Source organism: Haliotis rubra, unplaced genomic scaffold (assembly GCF_003918875.1).
Source record: "Haliotis rubra isolate DU_JTF1 unplaced genomic scaffold, ASM391887v1 Scf888, whole genome shotgun sequence".
Lineage (NCBI taxonomy): Eukaryota > Metazoa > Mollusca > Gastropoda > Lepetellida > Haliotidae > Haliotis > Haliotis rubra.
Genome location: NW_025767621.1, coordinates 127,713 through 154,097, shown reverse-complemented (window position 1 = coordinate 154,097; position 26,385 = coordinate 127,713). Strand labels below are relative to the sequence as shown.

The window sequence follows — 26,385 nt, the reverse complement described above, 5'->3', positions numbered from 1 at the left end:
CTTTGTAGCAGTGTCATCTTTGTAGCAGTGTCATCCCTCGCCTACCGTCTCGGGTGACACTGCTACAAAGAGGCATACATCCGACCATATTACCCTCGAGAGAAGCATACAACTTTTCTCCATTTTGTTTACTTGGATGAGTTTCAGCAATTATATTACACACTGGCTGACACAACCAATATTCTGTATCTATCGCTTCACAGGAACTCCCTGGTTTTCCCAAGTAGTAGTCAGGTAGTCTGTCAGTGTTTGTATCATGTCAAATATAAAGTCCCATGTAAAATATATGAACATACAGTTGGAACATTGCTGATTGCGTGTTGAGCAACACATATGCAGGTAGATGTTTACTACAAACAAAAAGTATGGGAACACCCTAAAATTTGATTACCATATATGAACTTAAAGGTGGTGAGGTTATTTATACTCTAAGGTAAATGCAACTTTTTGTGTGCTTAATTGGGAACATTAAACAACATGTTGGAACATGCAGTGAAGCAACTGATTCAATATTTGTTGAGTGAAATGAAACATTGTCAAAAACAGCGAAAAACAAGGGTGCTGAAACACATCAGCATGTTGCCACAAGCTGCATGGAAAGTCTGTCTTCCACATGCACTAGGCTGTTGTGTTTGGGCGTTTGAATATTACTGTGTACAGTGTTATAGAACAAACAAACTTGCCACTACCATACAGTTTGAACATTGCTGATTGTGTTTTGAGCAACACACAAGCACACAGATGTAGTATGGATAAATGAGAGTCTCACAGGTTCTGCATTAAGATCACAAGATATCACCATCTTTGATAGTTTATCACTAAAAGCAATTATTATGTAAGCATATTTTTCCAACTACCTGATTGGTCTAGAGGCGGTCACGTGACCGTCGACAGAAAAGCATATTGACTCCAACCAAGGTCCGACCAAAAGTCATACTGACTTGAGTTACTAAAAATAGATTATCTTTTCTCATCCTAAATCATGATCTTTTGCTTATCTCCCTTTTCTTTTCGAATGGTAGTGGAAACACTTGAATCCCTTGAAGTTCTCGAAGCAGACGTAAAAATACACTCACACACGTTTCACCTCCCTTTTGCCCTTTCCCGCGCAAACAGTCATGTGACCAGCTTTACTTACATTTGACGTCATTCTGTTGTTTACATGTCACAGTATTGTTTACATAAGGTTTTTGGTTTATAGCGAAAATAAAATTCCTTTTCTTGACTAAATGGACATGTTTTGGTTTTTAGAAGCTTTTTTTGGGTAATTACATAATAAAACAATTATGGACTGGTGTCTTTAATAAAACAGGTATTAGGTCAATACCTGTTTTATGGACCTGCGTGTAGCAATATTGACCCGGACTTGCGCCCTCGGTCTTTATTGCATGGGTTGCTGAAGACCTATTCAGCGTCCATAAAAACAGGTGTTGACCTCATCACCAGTCTATAATTGTATAACACCATGCACATTTTTTTTAATGTTAGTTGATTTTTTTACAAATATTGATCACAATAAACTAAATCTTCAGCACAGTGAGCTAATCTCTGAGTGTTGTTTTGCAGTTTGAGATCAGTGGGACGTACCCTATCGTGTGGAATGAGCACCAAGACTGGCGACTCGACTTCACTGCTTGCAAGGCCATTGTCTATCTCATATTTGAACACAAGAACTTCTTTCGAGGTATATACTGCATTTCAAATCACATTGTAATGAACCTAGATTATTGCAGGTAACTTAACATCAGCTATGTAAGACCAACAGCGTCAAGCATGTATTGAAATAAGTACAGTGTTCATTCCATCATCCAAAGGGGCACAAGTTGCCAAATCTTCTAAGCCACTGCAATTTGCCATGCAGAGTTGTGTCCCTTGGCTATGACAGTAGCTTGTGATCATGCATTTGTGTATGTTTCTTGGTGTGCCTGCTTCATACTGGAATGTTTAAGACCTGCATCTCTTTCTTGAAGCTGGCGACCTGTGAAGATCCAAGTTAGAATTGATCTTCAGTAACCCATGCTTGTCGTGAAAGGCGACTAACAGGATCAGGGTGGTCAGGCTCACTGACTTGGTTGACACATGTCATCGTATCCCAATTGCGTAGATTGATGCTCATGCTGTTGAGCACTGGATTGTCTGGTCCAGATTTGATTATTTACAAACCACCACCATATAGCTGGGGTATTGCTGAGTGCGGCGTAAAACAAAACTCACTCACTCACTCACTCTTGAAACTGACACATCGGGATTAACTGGGAATTAAACCCACATCACCCAGTCTATCATCCACAAGTTTCCTGCTCATATCCTCATGATTTTGAGATGTTGTTAATCAAATTTTTATCACGTCTCTATCAAAATGAATACATATTAGAGTCCACGAAGCAGATCCATGGCTCTTCATATCTCTGCAAGGGACATATTATCACGTCTGCTCACTCCTTGTTGCCATGATGTCATACTTTCAGGGGATAATGGGTAGCCCAGTGGTTAAAGCGTTCACTCGTCACGCCAAAGACCCGGGTTCCATTCCCCACATGGGTACACTGTGTGAAGCCCATTTCTGGTGTCCCCCACCATGATATTACTGGAATATTGCTCACTCACTTACTAATACTTTCAGACCTGAGTGATGATTGGTCCACCAAGACCTGTCCAGACATCTACAGCTTCATCCCGTACACGTGGACAGTCAATCTGACGGTCAAGCAGTTTGAACTCCTGACTCTGGCCAATGAGTACAACTGGATTGACACGTCCTCCCAACACCCTGAGAATGGTAGGGACTCATCATGCTCAGCCTGTACATACATAAGGAAATGTCTGTTAAAATTTATCTTTCTGAGAATACAAATATTTATGTCAGTGATTCATGTTAACAAATTGACTTGAGATGTGAAGCTATGTTTGTAGGTGTTTGTGTTTATTATTTATGAATAAAAATAATCGTTAATATCAATTTATTTTTTGTCAGAATGATATAAAAAAATATTTTTAGCAGAATTCCCTCGATCAATCAGATTTGTTACAAGTACCAACTTACAAGACCTGAAGACTACTCTCCATGAGTGTTCCTGATAAAGTAGAACAAGCTTCAAAACAATTGTTAAAAAATTAAACATATTTCAGATTATGAAATACAACAATGCCATTTTAGAAAGTGATCAATTGTAACATATGTCATGTTTGGGATTACACTTTCTTAGTAAAGTACAGATTCTAGTACTCTTTGGGTTGAGTCCATGGGAGCCATGCCAATTAACACTTATCAGAGGGGTCCTCAGTCTAGACTACCAGTTGTCCGACTTCTATTTTTGGGGAAGCCGTGGTGGCTGAGCGGTCTAGGCGTCTGATTTTGTGTGCTGGCGATTAGGTGCCTGACTCTGAGGGTGTGGGTTCAAATCCCGGATAGGACTCAACCCCAAAAGTACTAGAAACTTTACTTTACTAAGAAAGTGTAATCCCAAATATAACATATGGTACATATTTCAGATTATATACACTAGTTTGAGAGGAAGATCACACTTAGCTAAAGGGCTTACTTCAATTAGTGAAGCTTCAATTTTGCAGCATTTTACAGAATATGTGTCACACCTAATATTGCTTTGGTAATCTTCAGCCCACATTGCATTTTGTGGAGAGAACCTGGATCTTTCCCTCCAGCTGCCCTTCGTCGACTTCCTCCCCGTCACCCTCCCCATCCAGATGGTCATCAAGGTACCCTTACATTGTTAGCACCGTCTTAGAATCTTAGAATCAGGGTTAGAATTGGTCTCCAGGAACTAATGATGGCGACCAAATTGATTGGATGGTCAGGCTGTATGATGTTTGTGATTGTCAGCTATCCGTCATTGGATGTACAGGCCACTGTCATGTAGCTGAAATATTGCTGAGTGTGTCTGTCAACAAAAAACATAATAAATGTGTTGTTTAAATTGGGGTAATACAGGAATGAGATGTATTTCTCGCAGCTTAATATGTTGAAAAAGCTTCCTTATCAATGGATTGTAGATTTGGATGCAGATTTTAGGGCTTTGTCTAAAGGGTTATGTAAACATGATTTAGTCTGGGGTGTCAACTGCCTCAGAAGAAACACTTTACTTAATTCTTCACATGGGAGCAATTAGGAAATACACTGTTTTCAGTGTAGACCAAGGTGATCTGTAGATTTAAGCCCATTTAGTTGAAGTTAGATTTAGAACCAAACCCTCACAAAATAATTATTTTTTCTTATCCTGACTCATGATCTTTTGCTTATCTCCCTTTTCTTTTCGAATGTTAAGCCCATTTCTGGTGTCCCCCGCCGTGATATTGCTGGAATATTGCTAAAAGCAGGGTAAAACTAAACTCAGTCAGTCAGTCAGTCTTTTCGAATGGTAGTGGAAACACTTGAATCCCTTGAAGTTCCTGAAGCGGACGTAAAAATACACTCACCCACGAGTTACCTCCCTTTTGCCATTTTCCTGTGCAAACAGTCATGTAACCAGCCTTACTTGTCACTCTCTCCCTTTTCGCCCCATCCGGAAATTACAGAGGAAACTCAGGGAGAGGACACACTCCCAGAGGATCCAAAGGAACTAGACGTTGATATCAAGGTTCGGAACGACTGGAGTCTTCCACCCCCAGCCGTTCCTGTAAAACCGTCGACAGTGGGTGGACGTCTACAAAGGTACTGGAAAAATTGGGGAATACTAGAGGACGACTACGTCTCCCAAGTACTACGAGAAGGATACTGAGTACAACTCAAGGCCACACCTCCGCTAACCCTCAGCCCGATGGTCTTCGACTATGCAGAGGAGCAGGCAGACAAACTACAAGACGCCATCAACTCACTACTTATGAAGGAGGCGGTAGAGATAATAGATCAGCATCATCTCACTCCAGGCTTCTATTCCCCAATTTTTCTAGTACCCAAGAACTCCAAGGAGAAGTTCAGACTGATTTACAAAATGCGTAAATTCAACAAAGACTATCTACTGAAACCAGACAGGTTCAGAATGATCCACCTACCTCAACTCAGACTACTCGTCCGTCAAGCATATTTCATTGGCCAGCATAGACCTGCAGGATGCGTATCTACACATCCCCATACATCCAGAATCAAGAAAGTATCTACGATTCCTATTCAGAGGGCAGCACTTCCAATGGAACATCCTACCGTTTGGAATATCTTCGGCTCTGTGGCTATTCACACGAGTATCCAAGCCTTATCCTTGTGTCCGGTCAGAGCCCTGAAGTTATATCTTCAAAAGACTGAGACAAGGAGACAAAAAGTCAAGCGTCTGTTCATCCCATTATCCACAGAGACATCAGCAGAAGTCTCAAGAATGATGATATCGTTCTGGATGAGAGCCGTCATATTGAGAGCGTATAAAGCAGCAGGACTAGAACCTACTAGAGCTTCCAACCCACATCAAGTCAGAGCACTGGCATCAACACTGGCTCTGCATGGAAATTGTTCTATATTTGCAATTATGGAGGGCTGCTTTTGGAAGTCGGACACAGTGTTTGCCAACCACTACCTCCGAGACATAGCCACTGAAGAAGTCTCAGGCATTCAACAATTTGGGCCTCTCGTTGTAGCACAGCAACTAACGGTTCCTCAAAGGCGCTGAGTTGGAAAATCTCACCCTTTATCACGTTGACTTGTTGATAACTTTTACTAAGGAAAATTATTAGTTTGAAAGTCCATGAGCACAGTCTAGGACAGGCTAGCATGAGTGATTAACTAATTAAGGCCGAGAGCCGCATATATGGGGCAAATTAATCAGTTCCTCACAGCGAGAGATATGTTTATGGGGCCGGTAATTGGCAGTTTATCACAGCGAGTGCCACATATATTTGTTAACAGAAAGCACCCCTTATTCAGCGAGAGACGCACATGTGTGTCATACTTTTAAAAATCGCACTGTACCTATTATGTCAACCAATTTAGAAGTACTGAGCAAATATTAGCCTTTCTAATGAGAGATGCTACCTTTAGTGTCAATCAGAAGAAGTATTTAAAATGTTTTGATAGCAATTGCTAATCACTATCATAGGCTTATACAGCGTTTGGTAAATGAACACATGTCGGCGAGAAAGGGGATTATGATGCTTTTACAGAGGTAAGTGTCTGGTACTCTTCATTGGGAATGAATACTAAAAAACTTCTTTTGCACATTGATTGAATTAGATGTAATGGTTTAGAGGTTAGAGAAGATTATATTTTCTTCAACTTCCTAATAAATAGATAACAATATACGAAATTTCAAGGACATACAAAGAATTCAAACACAATAGAATAGTTTGAATTTACTTTTCAGGTATTATTACATTGTCATGTTTCATATAATGAAACATAATGTATAAACACAAATAATTATACATCCAAGCTCGAATAGATTAGACATAATTTAACTTACTAATTTAAAGATTACTGAATTGTAACTAGTTATTTTCCATAATCTAAAGTTGATAATATTACCTAATCGAATATAAAGTGATAAGTTGCGCCTTTGCATCGAATATATATACATGTCAGTGTTATTACAACAATGAAATCTTTTAATACGTTTGTTACAAGACACAGTAAGTTGGTAATTCAATAGATTCTTAGACATAGCCAGAAGTGAGTGAGTGAGTTCTTACATGTAAACCATACAAAGGTATTTCAAGCATTTATGTTAAAGCTGTTGAAAGTTTCATGTTGATTTGAATTGTCAGTTTTCTATGCAATTTACATGAGCATTGTGTAAAACATTTGTATTTGATGTCTGTAATTATCAAATCCGGTGTAATTATCACGTGTATCAATGAACACAGTCTCTATTGATCCATCGTCAATAAAAGCTGGATAGTGTATCAATTACGGTATCTATATACATGCGTATAATCATTCAATCAGATCACAGTAATGAGATAATCAAACACATCTTTCGACCTTGAAATAACAGCCTCCGGTAGAATGCATGTGTAGTTACACCCTTGTTGAAAGGTTTGTCCCGTGACAAGTGTGAAATAAACAGATGCGATGTTATATCTTTGGACTACCTGCTTCATGGAGTCACACGCCCCTCTTTCTAATGTTTATGCATACAAGCACATCTGTAATCTTATGATCCTCGTTTACATTCAGTATAAATATAGGCACACCCATCTTCATAAATATTTTGGGGGATTAAACTGCAAGTTTATACATTATAATAATTCAGTATCGTGTCACTTTTTGAATTCTATAATACGTGTACTTTAATTTGGAAATTCATTTGTATCAAGGTGAAGATTATGTTTACATGTACAGCAAACCATTATGTTTTATGGACTAGTTGTGTGCGTAAAATGTATATAAAAATAGATACTATCTCTACTCAATGGTTGGATTTCAATCATTTTGTTTACTTATCAAAAACACTAAAATATGTTTTCGATCTCTGAGATCTATCTACTCCTATTTGTCTTATGTGTATATTTCATAGATCGCTACGATTATGTATGTTTACAATACACAAACTGTTACATGATAGCTTGAGTTGATAAAGCCAAAACCCAGCATATCGACTGGTCAACGGCATAGCCAATAATCAATCTCTATCCAGCTATTGAGTGACCAAACGTGGTCTTCAGAAATTTTGCCCATGCCCCATCACCTGTCCCTTCCTCTGTGACAGGTATCTGATGATACAATTGGTCATAGACAACAAACGATCAGCCACTATATTGAATAATTGAGATACCGCACGTTCTATTGGGGAAATTTGATGACGCCCTATCACGTGACTCTTTGTTTTATGTTTATATAAGAAATCTGTATTATACAATTTGTATATGTATGTTCGTATGATAACGTATGTTTTTGCATTAAATCTAGATGAAACAAAATTATGAATGTGCTCTATGTTAGTCACAGACTAGCGTAATAGTATTTTCCTTGAAATATTCAGTTTACGCTAGAAATGTATCGACAAAAACAGTAATATCGTAGAAGATTATAAAGCCTGTAAGTAAATTACAGTATGTCATTGTCATAGATGTTTTGTAAAATTAAACCTCACAAAATGATATAAGAGAAAGAATTTGTTTATGTGTGTTTCATCTCTTACATACAAAGAATGCATACATATGTTGATAAAATATAATTGTACAAGATGCCAAAGGTCTACAAGAGAAACTTGCAATAACATTACATAAAACGTTGCAATGCATGATATGTATTCACACCTGCTTTCTTTAACTTGTATCTTTACGACACAATTAAACAGTCAGAGCTTGTTTGTACGACTAGACAGTTTGCTGTCATCCCCGAAACCTGCCAGTGAAATCAGGTGTGAATAGCACTAATTAGCTTCTCAACAGCGAGCAGGGCAATCAGCGAGGGGTTCCAGGTGTTGAGTAGTGAAGTGGCTCTCGGGCTTAATGAGTTAAAGATCCTGTACGGGTAAAGATCTTACCTGTACATGAAGGGGTCGCAACTCATTTATGATAAAGATCTTATCATAATCTATGGGTTGTTATAAGATATCTAGTAATAAGAAGATACTAGTTTATCTGTAGCCACATGAATCAACATGATTCAACTTGTCTGAGATTGAAGTAAGACAAGAAAGTGGTCCCCCCGAGTTATAACGGAAGTTGGATAGAATAGGATCACGGAAATGCCGTTTCGCAGTTCCCATGGGGGGGATACAGGACGTATCTAAGGACAGCTATTGAATCCACGAAGTGGCTTTACCCACCACCAATCCGTCGGATTCTATGAGCTAAAGATCATGAGTCAGGATAAGAAAAATATGTAATTTTTCAAGTAAACTTGATATTCTTATATTTTTCCGTATCCTGACTCATGCTCTTTTTGCTTGTCTTCTTCTTCTTGCGAACATAGTGGAACACTTGTATCTCCCTAATTGAAGCTCCCTTCAATGTAAAATCACTAATTAGTACTCAGCACGAGTTACCTCCCTTCCACAAGCGCGGGAACGAGGGCGCCACCTCCACCCATGTGCCTCACTCTCTCCTTCTTCGCCCAGTGAGCTGGACGTGAGAGCGCCTGTGTCTCCCGACACACTATATCCTTTGATTATATTTAGTTAGTTACCTCGTATAGACATCTATAGAGGTTTAGCTAGTATCCTTCAACAATTATATATTGATATTTAGTCGTGTTTCTAGTGTTTATTCACGGGGCCGCCGTGTTTGTTTCAGTGGATTACGTTGATAAAAATTCTGTTCTGTTGCAGATTACGTTTTTATTCTGCTGCTGATCCGCATTTAATATGCCCTAGTTGTACTGCGCCATGTTCATTTTATTCGCGTTGCAGTTGCGGTACTAATTTATCCATTTCTGCCTTTAATAAATAATTACTTTGGCGTTTGAGACGCGGCGCAGCAGATAGGTGGCAGTATGCAGAGTCTAGCCATGACTGATACACCTGAACCCCTAAGCCAGTCTACTGCTGTTGGTCGACCCCCTCCCGTCCTGATGTTCGCTAGAGTGGTGGAGAGGTGGGGCGTAGTCCGCCGCCTCAAGAAGCGTCCTGCTTCCCCAGACATCCCATCATTCGCAGCCGAAGACTAGAGGGTTTCTACTGCATCTCAACGCGACCTCTGAGGGAAATCAGCGAAGTCTACTTGAACTTTCTCAGCCGAGATTGTTCCCGTCGCGAATTTGGGCCTGTATGATGATCAGCCCGATCATCATACCTGATGTACATCAAAAGAATGACCGATATCGACAACAGTGATGTCAGCGCGAGATCAACATGCAGCCTGATGTACCAAGCGCTGATATTCTATGATCTTCCTGAGGGTCCCATCGCTACCAACACTCAGCGCAGACTTCAGCACCCCCAGGGCAGCGTCGACCTCTGAGGGGAAATCAGCGAAGTCTACTAGGACTTTCTCAAGCGAGATTGTTCCAGCCGCTGAACTGGGCCTCTACGATGATCAGCCGATCATCATCCCGGCAATCGTCGCCACAAGAAGCGACCGGAGACAGCTACAGTGACATCAGCAGAGATCACCATGCAGCCTGAGGTCTCTACACTGGCGTCAGGCGACTTCCCTGAGGGCCCGCCGCTAACATCGCAGAGAGGGCACCGACTAATTAAATCGCAGACCATCCCAGATGAACTGTTGCGGCAAATCGCATGATCATGATGGAGGGCCACTACAGACTGGGAAGCAGCCAGCCCAAGGCCTGAGCCTTGGCGCTGAAGGTTCCAACATGAGGCGACACCCCAGAGGCACCCCCATCAGCGTAACAGCCACGGCGAAGCCACCTTGGCGAAGGAAGTCGCAGACCACCTCCACGAAGGACCCAGATGTACAGCCGAAGGCCTCGAAGCGGGATAGATCATCACCTGCCTCGGCTTCATCCTTAGATCGCGGACTCAGACCATCAGACCTCACGGAAGCCCAGCGAAGGTCAAATCGCTGTTCCCAGGACCAGGCGCAGAGGAAGCTTAGCGAAGGCCTTCAGCGAAGGACACCTGACTACACAAGAGCCAGCGAAGCTATCAACATTCTCCTCACAGGTCTCCGAGAGAAGGTCAACCCATAGGACGAGATCAACATCACCACGCCGTCGTCTCACGGGTCACCACACAAGTCTCACACACAAGTCTACCCAGGTCTCCCGGCGTCACCCGACATAGAGATAGAAATACACAGTCCACCATCAGAAGAGCAGCAACATCTCATCAGCGATGCTGGGATAGAAAATGATGGAGGCATCATTTTCTCAGGCGGCTGAGATACGATATTGGATGGTAAACAACCTAGATCTCTTCACCTTCCAAGAGTGGCAACTTCGGCGCAGACATACCTGATAAAGGAAGGCGAGGCAGACGCCATCACCTTACCTCCGATCGACTCGATTGCTGCGGTGCCACAGTATGTGGACACAGCCTACCATAAAGCCATAACAGTTCAAGCAGAGGCGTTATGTTCTTGGCATTAATAGATCTAGAGCGATCAATGAGATTCTTATCACCAGATTTAGGTGATCACGACTTCTGAAGATGATAGGATGATCTACTCGGCTCTACTTATGCAGAACCAGCAAGAACCACACCCTGTATGGAAGCTAACGCTCATATATTGATCGGATTCTAGACACCGGCTAAGGAAGTCCCAGGCCACCTCCTGGCGAAGGAGCTAGAGCCTCACCAGTTACAAGGGGCGTCCACGGAGGAGTAGTGCTTCACCGACCCCGCATATTGCTGAGTGCGTGAAAAAACAAAACACTCACTCACTCACTCCTGTTGAACACAGAGGTGGATTCGCCTTGAAGCAAGCTCATATATTATATATATACTGATCGGGCTCTGACTTCGATAGCCTTGAAGAAGGTAGCGAAGGCTAAGTGGCTCCAAGTCTACCTCACACAGGAAATCTAGAATGGATACTTCGAGAGCTTGAAGTCTCCGGCATCCACCGAGGAATTCTCCTCCAAGGTCTCCATATATTAGCCACTTCGTCATATATAGCTACTTCGTCAGTCCGTTCAAGACATCGCATAAGTTGTCTATCAACTGTATGCCATATGTCATCTATAAGCCTACGAAGACAATTGCACAGGCTATTTACAACACAAAGCGTCGCTATATTAATTAATCAGCGGCGTTGCATAGATCTTCACAGAAATCAACCTTTCCGTATAGATTGCTAGAATATGCAATCCCGGACTACGATCACGATTATCTACATGCGTGACCATTACGCAGATCTGCAGACAATTCAATATCGAAATTGAACAGCAGCCTTGTTACAGCGGTATAACTTATAATCGTCAAAGTTTCTGAGAAGAAATATGTACAAGTTCAGCTTTAATTCTACAATTATGGCGATACATTCATGTATACAGTCTACAAGCTGACAACTTGCAAGTTTATTGTACCTTTATATAAGGAAGTCGGAATTATATTCAAAACTGAAGTTACATTCGACAGCCAGGAAAATAACCTACCCAGCATTAATATTACAGAGCGAGGTATTTGGCGGAGGTTTCAGCGTGTTTACCTTAACCCTCGAAACCGCGTGGTCACTTTCGGGTAACCGGGGAAGCTACGGTGAAGACCGGCGATTATGCTAATATCAACGGCGGCAAGATTTTATACAAGGTTTTTTCCTGCTACACGGTGACATCATAAGCGCGGTATTCTACAGAATCAAAATGCCTTGTTCTGATTGGACGGCGTTGGACAACGACCTACGCAGAAGTCGATCTTAGTTCAGACTTCAAGACTTACGTTACAAGTGAAAACTATATATCAGTGAGCGAGCAAGCCTCCTTACAGTCCAGTTAATCTGAACCTTCATGATTGGGCTGCTTTCTTCAGGTTAGAGACCTCCCCTGTCAAGTTAGGGCGAGAGCCGCGGCAGTCAGGCAATTTTACATAAAGTTCAAGCGAGGACAGACACACCTGGTTGTGCACCTACATCGTCAAGGACCAAGCGAATAACCTAGACGACCCGGGATACAAGTGGATCTAAATCCACAGCGTCTCAGACTACAGCTGAATTTCATAATCAAGCTACTAACACAACTAGATGGTTAGTAAACCTACTTAAACTTTCTGATTGGAGAATTAAAACGGAAGTTTCACCCTCCAACTTGGGGATCTGAATATAGTGCTCCAACACCTCACAAGTGAGGTTTATGAACACGCCTGGATGACATACTTGGACTCCATGATACGATGATTCTATCACGATGGCCAGCAAGAGCACTGTAAATTTATCTCCACCGAAACAAACAGAAGGGAATAATACAACAGATTATTTCCTCTATCATCAACTACATGAGAATGAAATCTCCGCGTACTATATCTCCGTTTGGATCAGAACTGTCATACTACGTGCATACATGACGGATGGACCCAATCCGACCCTCCATGAGCTTTAATACTCATGATATTAGAGAGCTAACTTCTACAATTGATCTACCCAATATTATTTGAAATAATGGAGGGTTTATTTTCTAGAGATCCGATATGGTGGTTGCCAACCATTATCTGAGAGATATCATCACCGAGGACGTCTCAGGTATCCACCAATTCGATCCCATGGTCCTCGCACAACAGTTGACAGTTCCTCGGAGAAGATAAGTCAATCTTACAGATTTCTACTTATCTTATAACAGTACTAAATAGCTACATGCTATATATAATTTGCTTAAGTTCTTTTTATCATCACAGTACTATGATTATTACATCATACAATATATAAGTTAACAACTCTACAGAGTTGGTTATTATATATTTACCTTAACTTAATTATATCTTAAGCATAGTACTATACTCAGATTGTAAAATATATAAGCTAACAAACTCTACAGAGTTTGGGCTATTATATAGGTAGCTTAAGCTTATTCATATCTTAAGCTCAGTACTATGTTTATATCATATCAGTATATTAGCTAACAAACTCTAAAGAGTTTTTGCTATTTGGCTTAAGGCTCATCATATCTTAAGCAATATGGTTACATTATAACATGTATTAGCTAACAAACTCTACGGAGTTTTTTACTATTATATATGTAACTTAAGCTTATTCATATCTTAAAGCGCCAATACTATGTTTATATCATATAGGTATATTGGCTATCAAAACTCTAAAAGAGTTTTTGCTATTATATATTTGGCTTAAGTTTCATCATAATTTAAACTTTATGGTTACATTATAACTTGTATTAGCTAACAAACTCTCACGGAGTTTTTTGCTATATATAGGTAGCTTAAGTTTTCCTTCAAATCTTAAGCTCAATACTATGTTTATATCATATAAGTATATTAGCTAACAAACTCTCACGAGGTTTTGCTATTATATATGTAACAAGGTTTCCTTCAAAGCTCAATACTATGTTTATATCATATAAGTATATTAGCTAACAAACTCTACGGGTGTTTGCTATTATATATGTAGCTTAAGATTTCCTTCATAAACTCAATACTAAGTTTATATCATATAAGTATTTTAGCTAACAAACTCTAAAGGGTTTTGCTATTATACAATTAGCTTAAGTTTCATCATATCTTAAGCAGTATGGTTACATTATAAAATGTATTAGCTAACAAAGCTCTCACTGAGTTTTGCTATTATATATATAGCTTAAGTTTAATTATATCTTAAGCTCAGTACTATGGTTATAACATAAAAGTATATTAGTTAATAAACTCTAAGGAGTTTTTTTTTTGCTATATACATTTAGCTTAAGTCTAATCTTATCTTAAGCTTAGTACTATGGTTACATTATAAATCTATAAGCTAATAAACTCTACAGAGTTTTGGCTATATTATATATGTAGCTTAAGTTAATTATATCTTAAGCACAGTACTATCATATTGTAAAAATATATTAGCTAACAAACTCTACAGAGTTTTGCTATTTATATAGGTAGCTAAAGCTTATTCATATCTTAAGCTCAGCACTATGTCTATATCATATAAGTACATTAACTAACAAACTCTAAAGAGTTTTGCTATTATATAATTAGCTTAAGTTTAATCATATCTTAAGCTTAGTACTATGTTTATATTTTAAAGTAATTTAGCTAACAAACTCTAAGGAGTTTATACTAGCATATTAACAAGCTTAAGTCTATTAGTCTTAAGCATTGTATTAATGTTATAAATACTTTATCATAATAAGTACATTGTAATAACCTTTATATGGCAGCTGATAAGTTAGCAGCAGGAATTCATCAGTTCAGTACCTTTATGAAGTTCCCATAGGGTTATTACAATCATCACAGTTCAAATCACTAATTATTAAAATCCAAAGTATTATATATTCCCACCTCCCTTTCCGTCAGTTCTACAAGCAAAAGAGCATGAGTCAGGATAAGGAAAATATGTAATTTTTAGAGTAAAATTGATATTTTATACTTATCCTGACTCATGAGGTAAGCCCTCCCATCCTCCCCACATAACACTTTGGATTTCCCTGTAAATTCAAATGTTGGGCTCAGTATATGAGGAGAGAGTGAGGCACATGGGTGGAGGTGGCGCCCTCGTTCCCGAGCTTGTGGAAGGGAGGTAACTCGTGCTGAGTACTAATTAGTGATTTTACATTGAAGGGAGCTTCAATTAGGGAGATACAAGTGTTCCACTAGGTTCGCAAGAAGAAGAAGACAAGCAAAAAGAGCATGAGTCAGGATAAGTATAAAATATCAATTTTACTCTAAAAATTACATACTTATCCTGACTCATGACGAGAAGCTCTCCCAACCTCCCCGCTGGAGACACTTCGGATTGCACAGCAGATCCCAAGTGCATGGGCAGAAAATCAGGAGAGAGTGACAAGTAAGGCTGGTCACATGACTGTTTGCATGGGAAAGGGCAAAAGGGAGGTAACTTGTAGGTGAGTGTATTTTTACGTCCGCTTCGGCAACTTCAAGGGATTCAAGTGTTTCCACTACCATTCCAAAAGAAAAGGGAGATAAGCAAAAGATCTATGTTTTCCAAAATAATGGTGGCATCATCATTTGAACATAGTCTCAGATGCCAGCTGCATATCATGAAATAAGTAATAAATGACACCTGTTACTATGGTAACATGTCTGAGAGTCCATACTCTGTGTTCCCTTCCAGGGTGAGACAGTGGACTGCCGTCTGTACCTCCCAGAGAGCAACACAAGTAGGCACATCCTCATAGCACTGGCTGAAAACATGAAGATATTTGACCGTGACGGCAACCCTACAGACAAACCTTTCGGCCATGGAAAACAAAAACCGTGGAGAAAGGTCACCACTAAGAGGTAAACCCTTACCCCGTATTTGTCTCAGTTATTTTTCAGTTCACTGACTGTTTATTAATCTTGTCAGTTGGTGAGCTTTTCATTTCTAATATGTACACTATATCTGGTGTTCCTGTGTAACGTGAATATTGCTAAAAGTGGAAGATACCCAAGAAGATCTGGGCTAGAATTGGTCTGCCGCAGCCTCTGCCTGTTGTAAGAGTGGAACTAACAGGATCATGGTTCAGGTTCAATATCAACTTAATTGATGCTCATCCTTGTATCCTCATCCTTGTATCCTCATCCTTGTATCCTCATTCAATAAATCGGTGCTCATAATGTCAATCACTGGATAAATCAGTGGTTAAAGCGTTCGCTCATCATGCCGAAGACCCGGGTTGGATTCCCCACATGGGTACAATGTGTGAAGCCCATTTCTGGTGTCCCTTGCCATGATATTGCTGGAATATTGCTAAAAGCGGAGTAAAACTTCACTCACTCACTCCAAATTTGATTAGTTAAAACTGCCATCAAATAGCTAGAACATAGCTAAATGTGGATTGAAACAAAAAAAACAAACAATACATCTGACAGAACTCATGTAAGATCATTGCTTACTTCCAGCACTGGCTGGGTAGATTGCTGGAGCACTTCCCATGTGCTGTTGTCTATCCGATACACCTACCATCCCATGGCCATCCTTGGGACCCCTGTCAGCTCCAAGATAGGACTGGATGACCTCCCTACCCCAGACAGGGAAGAGTCTCTTCTGATGCCTCTGCGTCCATTGTCCAAGCCGGAGTGTTCCAAATCCAGAGTGACCCCAGAGACATTCGATGCTGCAGAATGGGATCCAGACGTCTTCAGTGTGGAGCTGGAGGTGGCGCCCTCTGTCTTGTGTCTCTATGGCTCTCTGTTCCGCTTTCTCATCAATGTCAAGGTAAACAAATAAACTTACTTACTGATGTCGGAACGTGTGTCCTGTTGTGACTTTGTTCCTGTGGGACATTTTACTAATTCACTGTCTGTACGTTGTTTCTTCAGGAGAACTACCTCGGTGAGGACCAGAAGGTAGCAGATTTCAAAGCCGATGACAGCTCACCAGAGTCAGACGACAAGGACTCCAGCTTTGTCAACATCACTGCCTCCAACACAGAGAAAAGCACAGCATTTGACCCGAGGGAATATAGGCCATTTGCTGTGACAGTGTCAGTCATCCTGCAGGATATCCAGGCTCACCTCGTCCGGGTAAGAGAGTTGATTACAGCCATTGTAGAGGTGTAGACTTCTAATTTGATGTGAACAGTCATTGAAATTGTTATTTGCCTTAGTGTTTTGGCATATCCAAAACTGCTTGTACTTGCAAGCTATGCAAAATTGATATGATCTTATGGTTATAGAACTGTGGTGCTGATGATATTGCCTGCCCGTGTGCTAGGGTGGAGAGGCTGTGTTTTGAACTGGACAAGTCCTACCTGGAGACCAAGCTGCAGCTGCTCCTGTCTCCCTCCGTGCTTATTGCCAAGGACAACTTAGTGGTAGGTCAACTAACTCCATGCTTATTACCAAGGGGGGCGGTGGGGTAGTCTAGTGGTTAAAGCGTTGGCTCATCACGCTGAAGACCCGGGTTCAAATCCCCACATGGGTACAATGAGTGAAGCCCATTTCTGGTGTCCCCCGCCGTGATATTGCTGGAATATTGCTAAAAGCGGTGTAAAACCAAACTCAGTCAGTCAGTTATTGCCAAGGACAACTTAGTGGTAGGTCAACTAACTCCATGCTTATTGCCAAGGACAACTTAGTGGTAGGTCAACTAACTCCATGCTTATTGCCAAGGACAACTTAGTCTTAGGTCAACTAACTCCATGCTTATTGCCAAGGACAACTTAGTGGTAGGTCAACTAACTCCATGCTTGTTGCCAAGGACAACTTAGTGGTAGGTCAACTCATTCTGTGCTTATTGCCAAGGACAACTGGTAGGTCAACTCACCCCTATCCAAGTAAAGACTCTGCTCACCTTTGTTGACAACTGTTTGTTCATTAAATATTTGTGTCACACACAACATCTCTTCTGCCACAATATTGAGTTCTAGAACATCTATGATGTATGTTATATCACATGACAGGTTTACGATGGTGTTAGTGTAAAGCTCCTGTGCTGTTTTAGAGGGAAGCTGATCAGGACCACCTAAAGGAAGGTCACCTGGCTCTGTCCGGCCTCCAAGTCCGAGGTCATGCCATGTTCTCCCACGTCGGTCTCCCGCTAGACTCCGAGACCCTGGAGTATGCCTGGCTAGTGGAAGCAATCATCNGACTGGGGGAGGTGACAGGCAGACTCACATCTCCACAGGTTTGTTGATGGTATAGGCTACCCCGCCCCAGAGGTGGCACAAAGAGGTCACAGTTGTTGCTTTCCTTAGTCATGATCTAATGATGACCAGTTCTATTCCTAGATATTCCCTAAATACTGAACCGCCTCCGTGGTGTAGTGGTTAGAGCGTCCGCCCAGAGAGCGGAAGGTCGCGGGTTCGATCCCCGACCGCGTCATACCAAAAGACGTTAAAATATGGTACTTGTTGGTCCCTGCCTGGCACTCGGCATTAATGGGTACAACAAGGACTGGTCGGCTCGGAGTCAGTATAATGTGTCTGAGTGGGGTATTCCTGCTTCACTGTGGCATGGTATCTCAGTGGGCTAGCACTATAAAACCAGCTTCAGTCTGGGCTAGTACAAGCAGCCGCACATACACATACACACGCATGCACGTCGTCATATGAGCAAAATATTCTCAAGCACAGTGGTATACCCAATTTCACCTCACCTCACCTCACCTCACTTCACCTCACCCTAAATACTGAGTGAGGATTAACCATTTTACATAAATATCAAGACATTTCTTAACTTTACAGCACAGTCTTTGAACGGTGCATTTATGCAATGTACTGAATGTTCCTCCCAGTCAGGTGGTCAGGCTCACTCACTTGGTTGACACAGCATTATCCAAACTGCTTAGACCGATGCTCATGATGTTGATCACTAGATTGACTGTTCGATTATTTACAAACTGCTGTCATATAGCTGGAAAATTGCTGAGAGCAGCATAAAACAACAAACAAAGAAACAATTCCTCTTAACACTTATTTGCTTGTACACCTAGGATACTGAATTCAGCCCGTCACTGTACTGGTACAAAATCTGTTCTCCCAAAGCCAGACAAAATGTCAACACTTTCCAACATGTACTGTCTTCAGGTGCAGAATGTGGCTGAGTTCCTCCAAACGTTTGTGCTGCTCATTGATGACCCGGAGAACAAACTGAAGCGCCCCACCCCCTGGAGCCTGTGCCAGCACATGCTGCCCCAGCCCACCTGCCGGATGCTGCCCTCCTGTCCCTTCCCCTGCCCCTCCAGTGACGACATCAAGTACCGTCTGGTGCGTGCCTCCGTCGACTCAGTAAACCTCTTCGTTGTGGAGTCTGGAGCAGCTCTCAATCTATGGGTATGACTGTTTTGTATAATTTGTCATAGTTGTTACACTCAAAGTTAAAAGCACGTTTGGTTTAATGACATTACTTAAATTTTGAGAAAACATATCTGGGACGACAACAGTTATGTCCCCATATTCATGATGTGATGTGACAGATTGGTTATGTATTTCTGACTTCAATGAGATTACCTTAGAGAGAGACCTGCCATAGCTCCACATCCAACACTCATCACTATATGACCAAATTGTTGCTGATGCAATGTTAAACTCTCACTTGTTCCATCTCCAACATACAGATGTAAAACCTTTGGAGTGAAAGTCTAACGTTAAACTGTCAGTAAATTAGGAGCAAACACAGATTAATGAGACCATGTAGTTTGATCAAAGTTATGAAGGAAGTAGTTACAAATTTATGACTGAAATTAGAAACCTTCATGTACTATGAAGGAAAATGCATAATCTGACGAGGGCTCAAGTTTGAGCCATTGAAGATATACTGTTGTTCTACTAACGGTTTCACAATTGTTCATGAAAAGTGTTTGAATCCGGTTTGTGTATTCCATGTTATCTTACCTGTGGTCCCTGGTTACAAAACTTGAATGAAAAAATGTTCCCCAAGCAAAGGTTTTAGAAATGTTCATACTGAATTTATTCCAGGTGTCCGCTGTGCGCCATTTCCACCTGTAATCTCCATGGCAACAACACCCGATCAGGCATCACTTGTGTGGTGGATCAGGTAACCCTGAAGCAGCACATCTCATGCGCTCCCCTCCGTCTGGAGCCTGGACATCCTGAGATGTGGCTGGATGCTGGAGGCTTCTCCTTCGGCCCGCTCAATGTGGAGGCAGCCATGGCTCTCCCAAACTCAGAACTCCATTACATCCAGGACCGTTTCTTGCACATGCACGACAAGAAGACAAGGCGACTCTGGTTCCTGTGGCCCATTCCCACCACCCATGCAGGACAGAATGCCAACATTGCTGGAAAGTGTGGTTGTCTTGGTGGCTGTGTGTTCTTTGGCAAGAACAAGAACGGCACAACCTTCTTCAAATCTCGACGCCACAGAGAACCCAGCAATGCTGCCATCCCTCAAGTCTTCCCTGAAGGTGTTGATCCAGGGTTCGCTCAGAGCTTGCTGCACAAGGACAAGCTTGTGTTTGACGTGGGACACTCCCTGAAATCCATGACACCGAAGATGTCCCCTACAGAGTTCTCCTTCACCAGGGGGTACATGAGTGATGTGGCAAGTCCCGACACCCCTGGAGTCATCAGCTCCACCTTGATGGACAGCCTCCTGATGGGGGGAACGACTGACCACGGTGACCTGGACTCCTCCCGTGACAACACTCTCACCAGCGACGTCACCAGTGTCAGGAGCACCATAAGAGGCAGTGGGATAGATGGTAGGAACCAGGACGTGTACGTTGACCCAAGAGTGAAAGACAGTAGTTCTGTCAGCATCCACTTTGTTGATGACCGACATAGTATCGAGAGTGCCACACTACGGAGACAGACATCCATCACTGCATCGACCTGTTCCAGTAGCCCATCATCCCCATCCGTTCCCAGACAAGGCTCGGCACTGAGTGGCGGGAGCATGGACTCGACTCTCATCCACTCCACAACATCAAAAAGCTCCATACCAAGTCCTGTTCCTATTCATCGCATTGCTGGCTCTGCTACAGCTATGGATAGACTGATGTCCACAGTGTCTCTGGAGAGTGATCGGTACTACTCAGCAGAAGAAGATGTCCTTTCGTTGTCTGAAGCAGATTCTCAGCAGCAGTATCATTCCCTTCTCAGCGGGATAACTGACTCCCCCAACTCTCCCTGCTTTGACATTCCAGGGTTCCCGTTCGGTCAGGACCGGACCATTGATGCAACCATCTTGGAGAAGGGTTATCACCCAAACATGAATGACCTGGACTATGCTAGCTCAGCAAGCAGCTCAACTTCTACGCTCTCCTACACATCTGCTCCTACAGATCATGAGAGTGAAACAATGTCTGGTGAAGCTCCCGAGGAATTTTCTTTGATCGACCTTCACAGTCAGATGAACCAGCCGATCACCAAGTCCCCTCTGTTGTTGTCCCGATATTCCAGTCACCTCTCGCACTACAACTGTCACGACTGGGTGGCCCCTCCCCCAATCCACTCGGCTGGGAAGAGCATCCACTCCCTACAGTCTGAGCACTCCCTTTCCTCGGCCAGCCAGTCCGTATATGGGTCAGCCTCGCTGTGGATCCCTCACTTCAACAAGGTTAGACAAGGTTTCAGCACCAGTGTGATGAAGGAGAAGAATGAGCTAAAGCTGCCATCTCCTCCAGGTCCCAGGCGCTCAGAGGCGTTTGATTGGTCCAGGATAGATGAACAGAATCATGATGGTAAGTGCATTTGATTAGGCCACAATCAGCAGTGAGTGTGTGAGTGATTTAGTTTGACGCCGCTTTTAGCAATATTCCAGCAATATCACAGCGGAGGACACCAGAAATGGGCTTCACACATTGTGCCCATGTAGGGATCGAACCCAGGCCTTGATCGCCAGGAGGATCGAACAAAAATCCAGGCCTTCAGCGTCAGGAGTTAAGTGTGAACACTTTAACCACTTTCAAAATCAACAGAGGTAGGATGTTAATCGTGACAACAATTAATTAACAGAGGTATGATTTTAAGTGCCTTTGATTGGCTTAAATGGCCTTTCATCAGTCTTATTTGTTTATTCCATTAGACTCTTTTATGATGATGTTTGTATCAGTACAGTATGCCTCAGGCATTAGACTCTTGTATCAGAGGCCCTCAGAGTTGAGGCATTCAAAAAAACTTGCTTTACCACAATGCACTTTTGTGTGAAGTCCATTATGTCATAGTAATGTCAAGGAAAACCAAAATGATAACAATGGCATTGGCCCAGCATCAATTTGTTTAACAGAAGATCTGTTGGCCGAGCATCATTGTATTGAGGTTGAACCGTGTATCATGGAGTTATTTCCCTTTGCTGGGGTGGTTACTGGAAGTGATCACCTTGCATCTGTCTGCTGTTCCAGAGGAGGACAATGATGACAAGAAGCATCTGGAGAATACGTCGAAGACCACGGCGGTGATCAAGGTGGCCGGCACCTTTGACATCCTGTTGACACCCCTTCTGCTGGAGTCCCTTCAGAGGTGAGGAGGCCATGGCGTCAGTGTAGTAGTTAGACGATTGGGACAGACAGGGTCAACACATCTCATGTGAGACGGTACCAATGGAATGTTTCAGTTCAAATACAGTCCTCTAGAATAAGGTCTTTCTTGTGGTGTGGGCCCTGTTCTACAAAGTTGTCTGAGTTTGAAGATAATAATAACTCCAGTCACTTGTAAGGATACAATGACTTTTTCAAACATCTGTTAGTTGCAATGTGTTCCTGAAGCCCGAGTGATGTAAGTCAACTAAGTCAAACTAAGCAAAAATAACATGAGTTGCTTCTGATTATTTAAGCAGAGGTTTAAAATTCAAATTAATCAAGACAGTTCATTGCAGTGAGTGAGTGAGTATGGTTTTACACCGCTTTTAGCAATATTCCAGCAATATCACGGTGGGGACACCAGAAATGGGCTTCACACATTGTACCCATGTGGGGAATCGAACCCGGGCCTTCTGCATGATGAGCAACCGCTTTAACCATTAGGCTACCCCATCGCCCAGTTCATTTATAGGTCAATATACCATGTACAGTGTGTATGAGCGTGGTATCCAGGTCAAACTGCAGCCTGGATTCTTTTTCAGAGAGATCGTCCTTGGGGTACATATTATGCATTTTCCGGCTGTAAAATGTCCTGTGACAGTTGTATCAATGTTTTTTGAATAAAAAGATTGTACAATAAATAAACTCTTTTATTTATTATACGGACCCTACCTCACGGAGTTACCTCCCTTAGGGCATGCGCACCAACTGGGTAGGCTCCTAGAGCCGTATCATCATTCCTTCTGCTGTCACGGCCCTGAACAGACGTTCGTTGTGATTCCCTTTCATGAGCGCACGGCGCTGTATTTTAAGATGTCTGAGACACCACCTGTATGTTTGGTTTTATTTGTCTAAAACAATACCAGTAAAGCCTTTACAGTGGTTGTTTCATAATTGTGACTTTGTATAAGTACTATCAAAATACGCAAACTTTCCCGTGGTTTCACGCAAGTTTGCTCTGCCATGGCGGGAAGTTTAAGCGTGCGCTGCGTGGTCGTAATATTAGCGTTTAAAACCAACTATTACTTTCCGTGGTAACCTTCCGCGTATTTTTCAATGTTTTCACGTGTTTCTCTGCTTCTGGCCACAAGTTAACTAACATGTTTACGTGTTTGTTTCAGGCTTTACCTGTTGTTCGGTCTGTGGGGAAGTATTACCCCGGGCTGACAGTCACTCCCCAATCGTGGCCTGTCTGGAGAAGACGGGCCATGTGGCTGATACATGTTCAATTTGTCTGGCCTTTTCCCCGGCACAGAAGAGAGAAGGGCGGCCGACACCCTGTTTACCCGAGATGCGAGGCGGAGGGACCTGGCGCCAGGTTCCCCGTCAAAATCTAAGCCGGGCGTCCAAAAAGGAAAAAATCCCGTGGCCCTTCCCCTCTCCTACCACCCGGTGGTTTTGACATAATCTCTAATGGAGTCGATGTTTCAGAAGCAGATGGACTCAATGAAGTCCTTCGCTCCATGAGTCGGTTGGAGGTCTCCGCCAGGAGTTCCTCGCCCACTCGGACAGGGGGCGGAGAGTCGAGGGTGGGATCGCCGGGCCCGGCTAGATCCTCAGCCTTGAGGCGTCTGTCGATCCGTTGCCTCTGGCCGGATCCGACGCCTTCGGCTGCTCGAGGAGAGGTGCTCCCAGTCCCCTCTCGGAGCTTGGCGCTTGGGCGTTGAGTATTCCTGGTATTCCGGTCCCGCGCACACCCCGCCTACGAGAGCCGGAGGCACCAGTTCTGCCTGGCCTGCCTCCAGCGTCCTCGGGACCGGGGTCCGCACGCCGCGCCCGGCTGGCTGGCGATGGAGCAGTCGGTCTGTTCCTCCCTTCCTGTGGTGCCCAGCGCTAGGCAGTCCACCGGGTTGGGGTTAGGGTCCTCTTCACGGAGGAGACCCAGCCTCTGACTTCGGGCTCCGGACGCCCCAGGCAATGGAGCTCGAGGGGAGGTCGAGGAGCATGAACGGCAGCTTCCGTTTTGCTTCGACCTTGCGGGAGGTCCGGCAGAGAATTGCCGAGGGCTACCCCAGGCCGCGATGCCTGCTGGTTGCGTGGACTCGACTGAGTTCCGCTTGCCTGGTGAGGCGTTTGCCCCTAGGCAACCCTCACAGGCGCAGCTCCGCATTCTGCCATCTGCCATCGCTGGGCGACGGTCGATCCCTCTTGTCTGGTACCGAGTCAGGTTTGACTTACCTGAACTTCGTCTTGGCGCTACCAGCTTGGGGAGGATTCCTGTTCGTCGTACGATCGTGGACGAGTGTGTTTTCACTTCCGCCGCTTCTGGGGAGGCTCGCGCTTCCTCCGGAGCAGCTCGGCTGCCGGCAAGAGCGCCTCACTCCACCTTTTGCCCTCGCGAAATCCCGCTGCTGCATCGCATACCCGGACCTACGAGGAGGTCTACCGGTACGCCGATGCAGCAGGTGTGCGGTGGTGGTCCATGAGGCCTACCTCTCCTCGATACAGAGGTCGGCCCTGAGGCGGAGGGGGCATGCTGGCTGACGCGTGTCGCCGCATGTCGATGCTACTCCGCCAGCTGTCGGAAGTTCAGGCTCACCTGGCGCCACTCTTTGCGGTCTGCTGCGCCGACGGTGATGTGCGAGTCATGGGGATGCGCCAGGCTGTGGCTGTCGGCGTCTAGGTACTTTCGGCAGCAACAGCAGCAGACCTTGCTGGCTCTCCCTTTCCGCCTGGGAGCGACCCTCTTTCTGGGGCACAGCAGGTCATACGGGAGGCTGCCGCTGCAGCGACCTCCTTCAAGGATTCTAAGGCCTTGTTGGAGCACCCCGCGCGGTGTCTTCGCCCCAGCGGCTCCGATGCCACCTTCCTCCGCCGGGTGCAGCCTACACCGAGTCCGCCGGCTGGCTTCGGCCGCTTGGTAGGGGGTAGAGAGGAGTCGTCCGCCAAGGGGGCAAGGAGCAGTCCTCGACTAGCTCCCAGCCTTTTCGCGGGCGGGAGGTCTGCCCGACCTCCGTTAACCCAACAGGCTGCCGCCGCCGCCGTGTGTCACCCAGTCAGCTCCGCTACTAGGGTCCACGCACGCGCTCTACCCCCATATCCCAGTGGGAGGCCGCCTCTCTCTATTCCTGCGGAATGGGAGAAGGCTACCAACAACGCTTGGGTGCTGGCCACGGTCAGCATAGGCCATCTCCCACTGTGGAAGGCGAGGTCCGCCCGACTTCACCCGGCATACGACGCACTCGGTACCGTCATGCCAAGCCAGGGCGGACATATTAGCGCCGACGAAGTTCAGGCTCTGCTGGACAAGTCCGCAATCGGCGCATTCCACCGGGAGAGGAACAGGCGGGGATTTTACTCCACGTACTTCCCTCGTCGAAGAAAGACGGCGGTTCCGTCCGATTCTCAACCTCAAGGGGTTGAATCGCGATGCTCGAAGTACCATCCTTCAAGATGGAGACACTGCGCCGGTGATCTCATCTGTTCAGCCCGGCGATTGGCTCACGTCAATCGACCTAAAGGATGCGTATCTGCACAGCCCATACATCCCTCGTTCAAGCAGTACCTCCGGTTCTCTTACGACGGGATGTATTACCAATTCAGGGTGCTCCCCTTCGGCATATCGACTGCCCCAAGGGTGTTCACCAAGCTCATGTTAGTCCCAGCTACCCTCGCTTCGCTTCGGGAAGGCGTTGTTACCCTTACCTAGGCGACTGGTTGCTCGGAGCACTAACACAGCCAGCGAGTCAAGATGCTACTCACACGGTGATAGACATTCTAACTTCGACTGGGGTGGATCATCAACCTCAAGAAATCCCGACCTGGTACCCACCCAGGACTTGGTTTTTCTTGGAGCGATTCAAACACAACAAGGATCTCGTTTCCTTGTCGGCCCGACCGGGTCACCAGAGTTAGGAGATGGTATCTTCATTCCTCTCCCAGCCCCAGGCACCAGCACGGACTTGGCTCCGTCTACTGGGCCATATGGCGGCGACGATCTCTGTAGTGTGGCGGTAGCGGTTG

The 26,385-nt window shown here is 44.1% G+C and overlaps 1 protein-coding gene across 1 annotated transcript in view; it reads left to right on the top strand.

Annotated features, from left to right (window-relative positions):
• Nucleotides 1–26,385, top strand: part of LOC124263522 (transmembrane protein KIAA1109-like) — a 116,837-nt gene that overhangs the window by 23,580 nt on the left and 66,872 nt on the right. Inside the window, 12 exon segments of the mRNA XM_046698183.1 lie at nt 1,567–1,684; nt 2,624–2,779; nt 3,620–3,717; nt 15,571–15,737; nt 16,341–16,656; nt 16,761–16,964; nt 17,117–17,254; nt 17,884–18,066; nt 18,968–19,213; nt 19,396–19,448; nt 19,859–21,585; nt 22,246–22,363. Of these exon segments, the coding sequence (XP_046554139.1) occupies nt 1,567–1,684; nt 2,624–2,779; nt 3,620–3,717; nt 15,571–15,737; nt 16,341–16,656; nt 16,761–16,964; nt 17,117–17,254; nt 17,884–18,066; nt 18,968–19,213; nt 19,396–19,448; nt 19,859–21,585; nt 22,246–22,363 (3,524 nt within the window).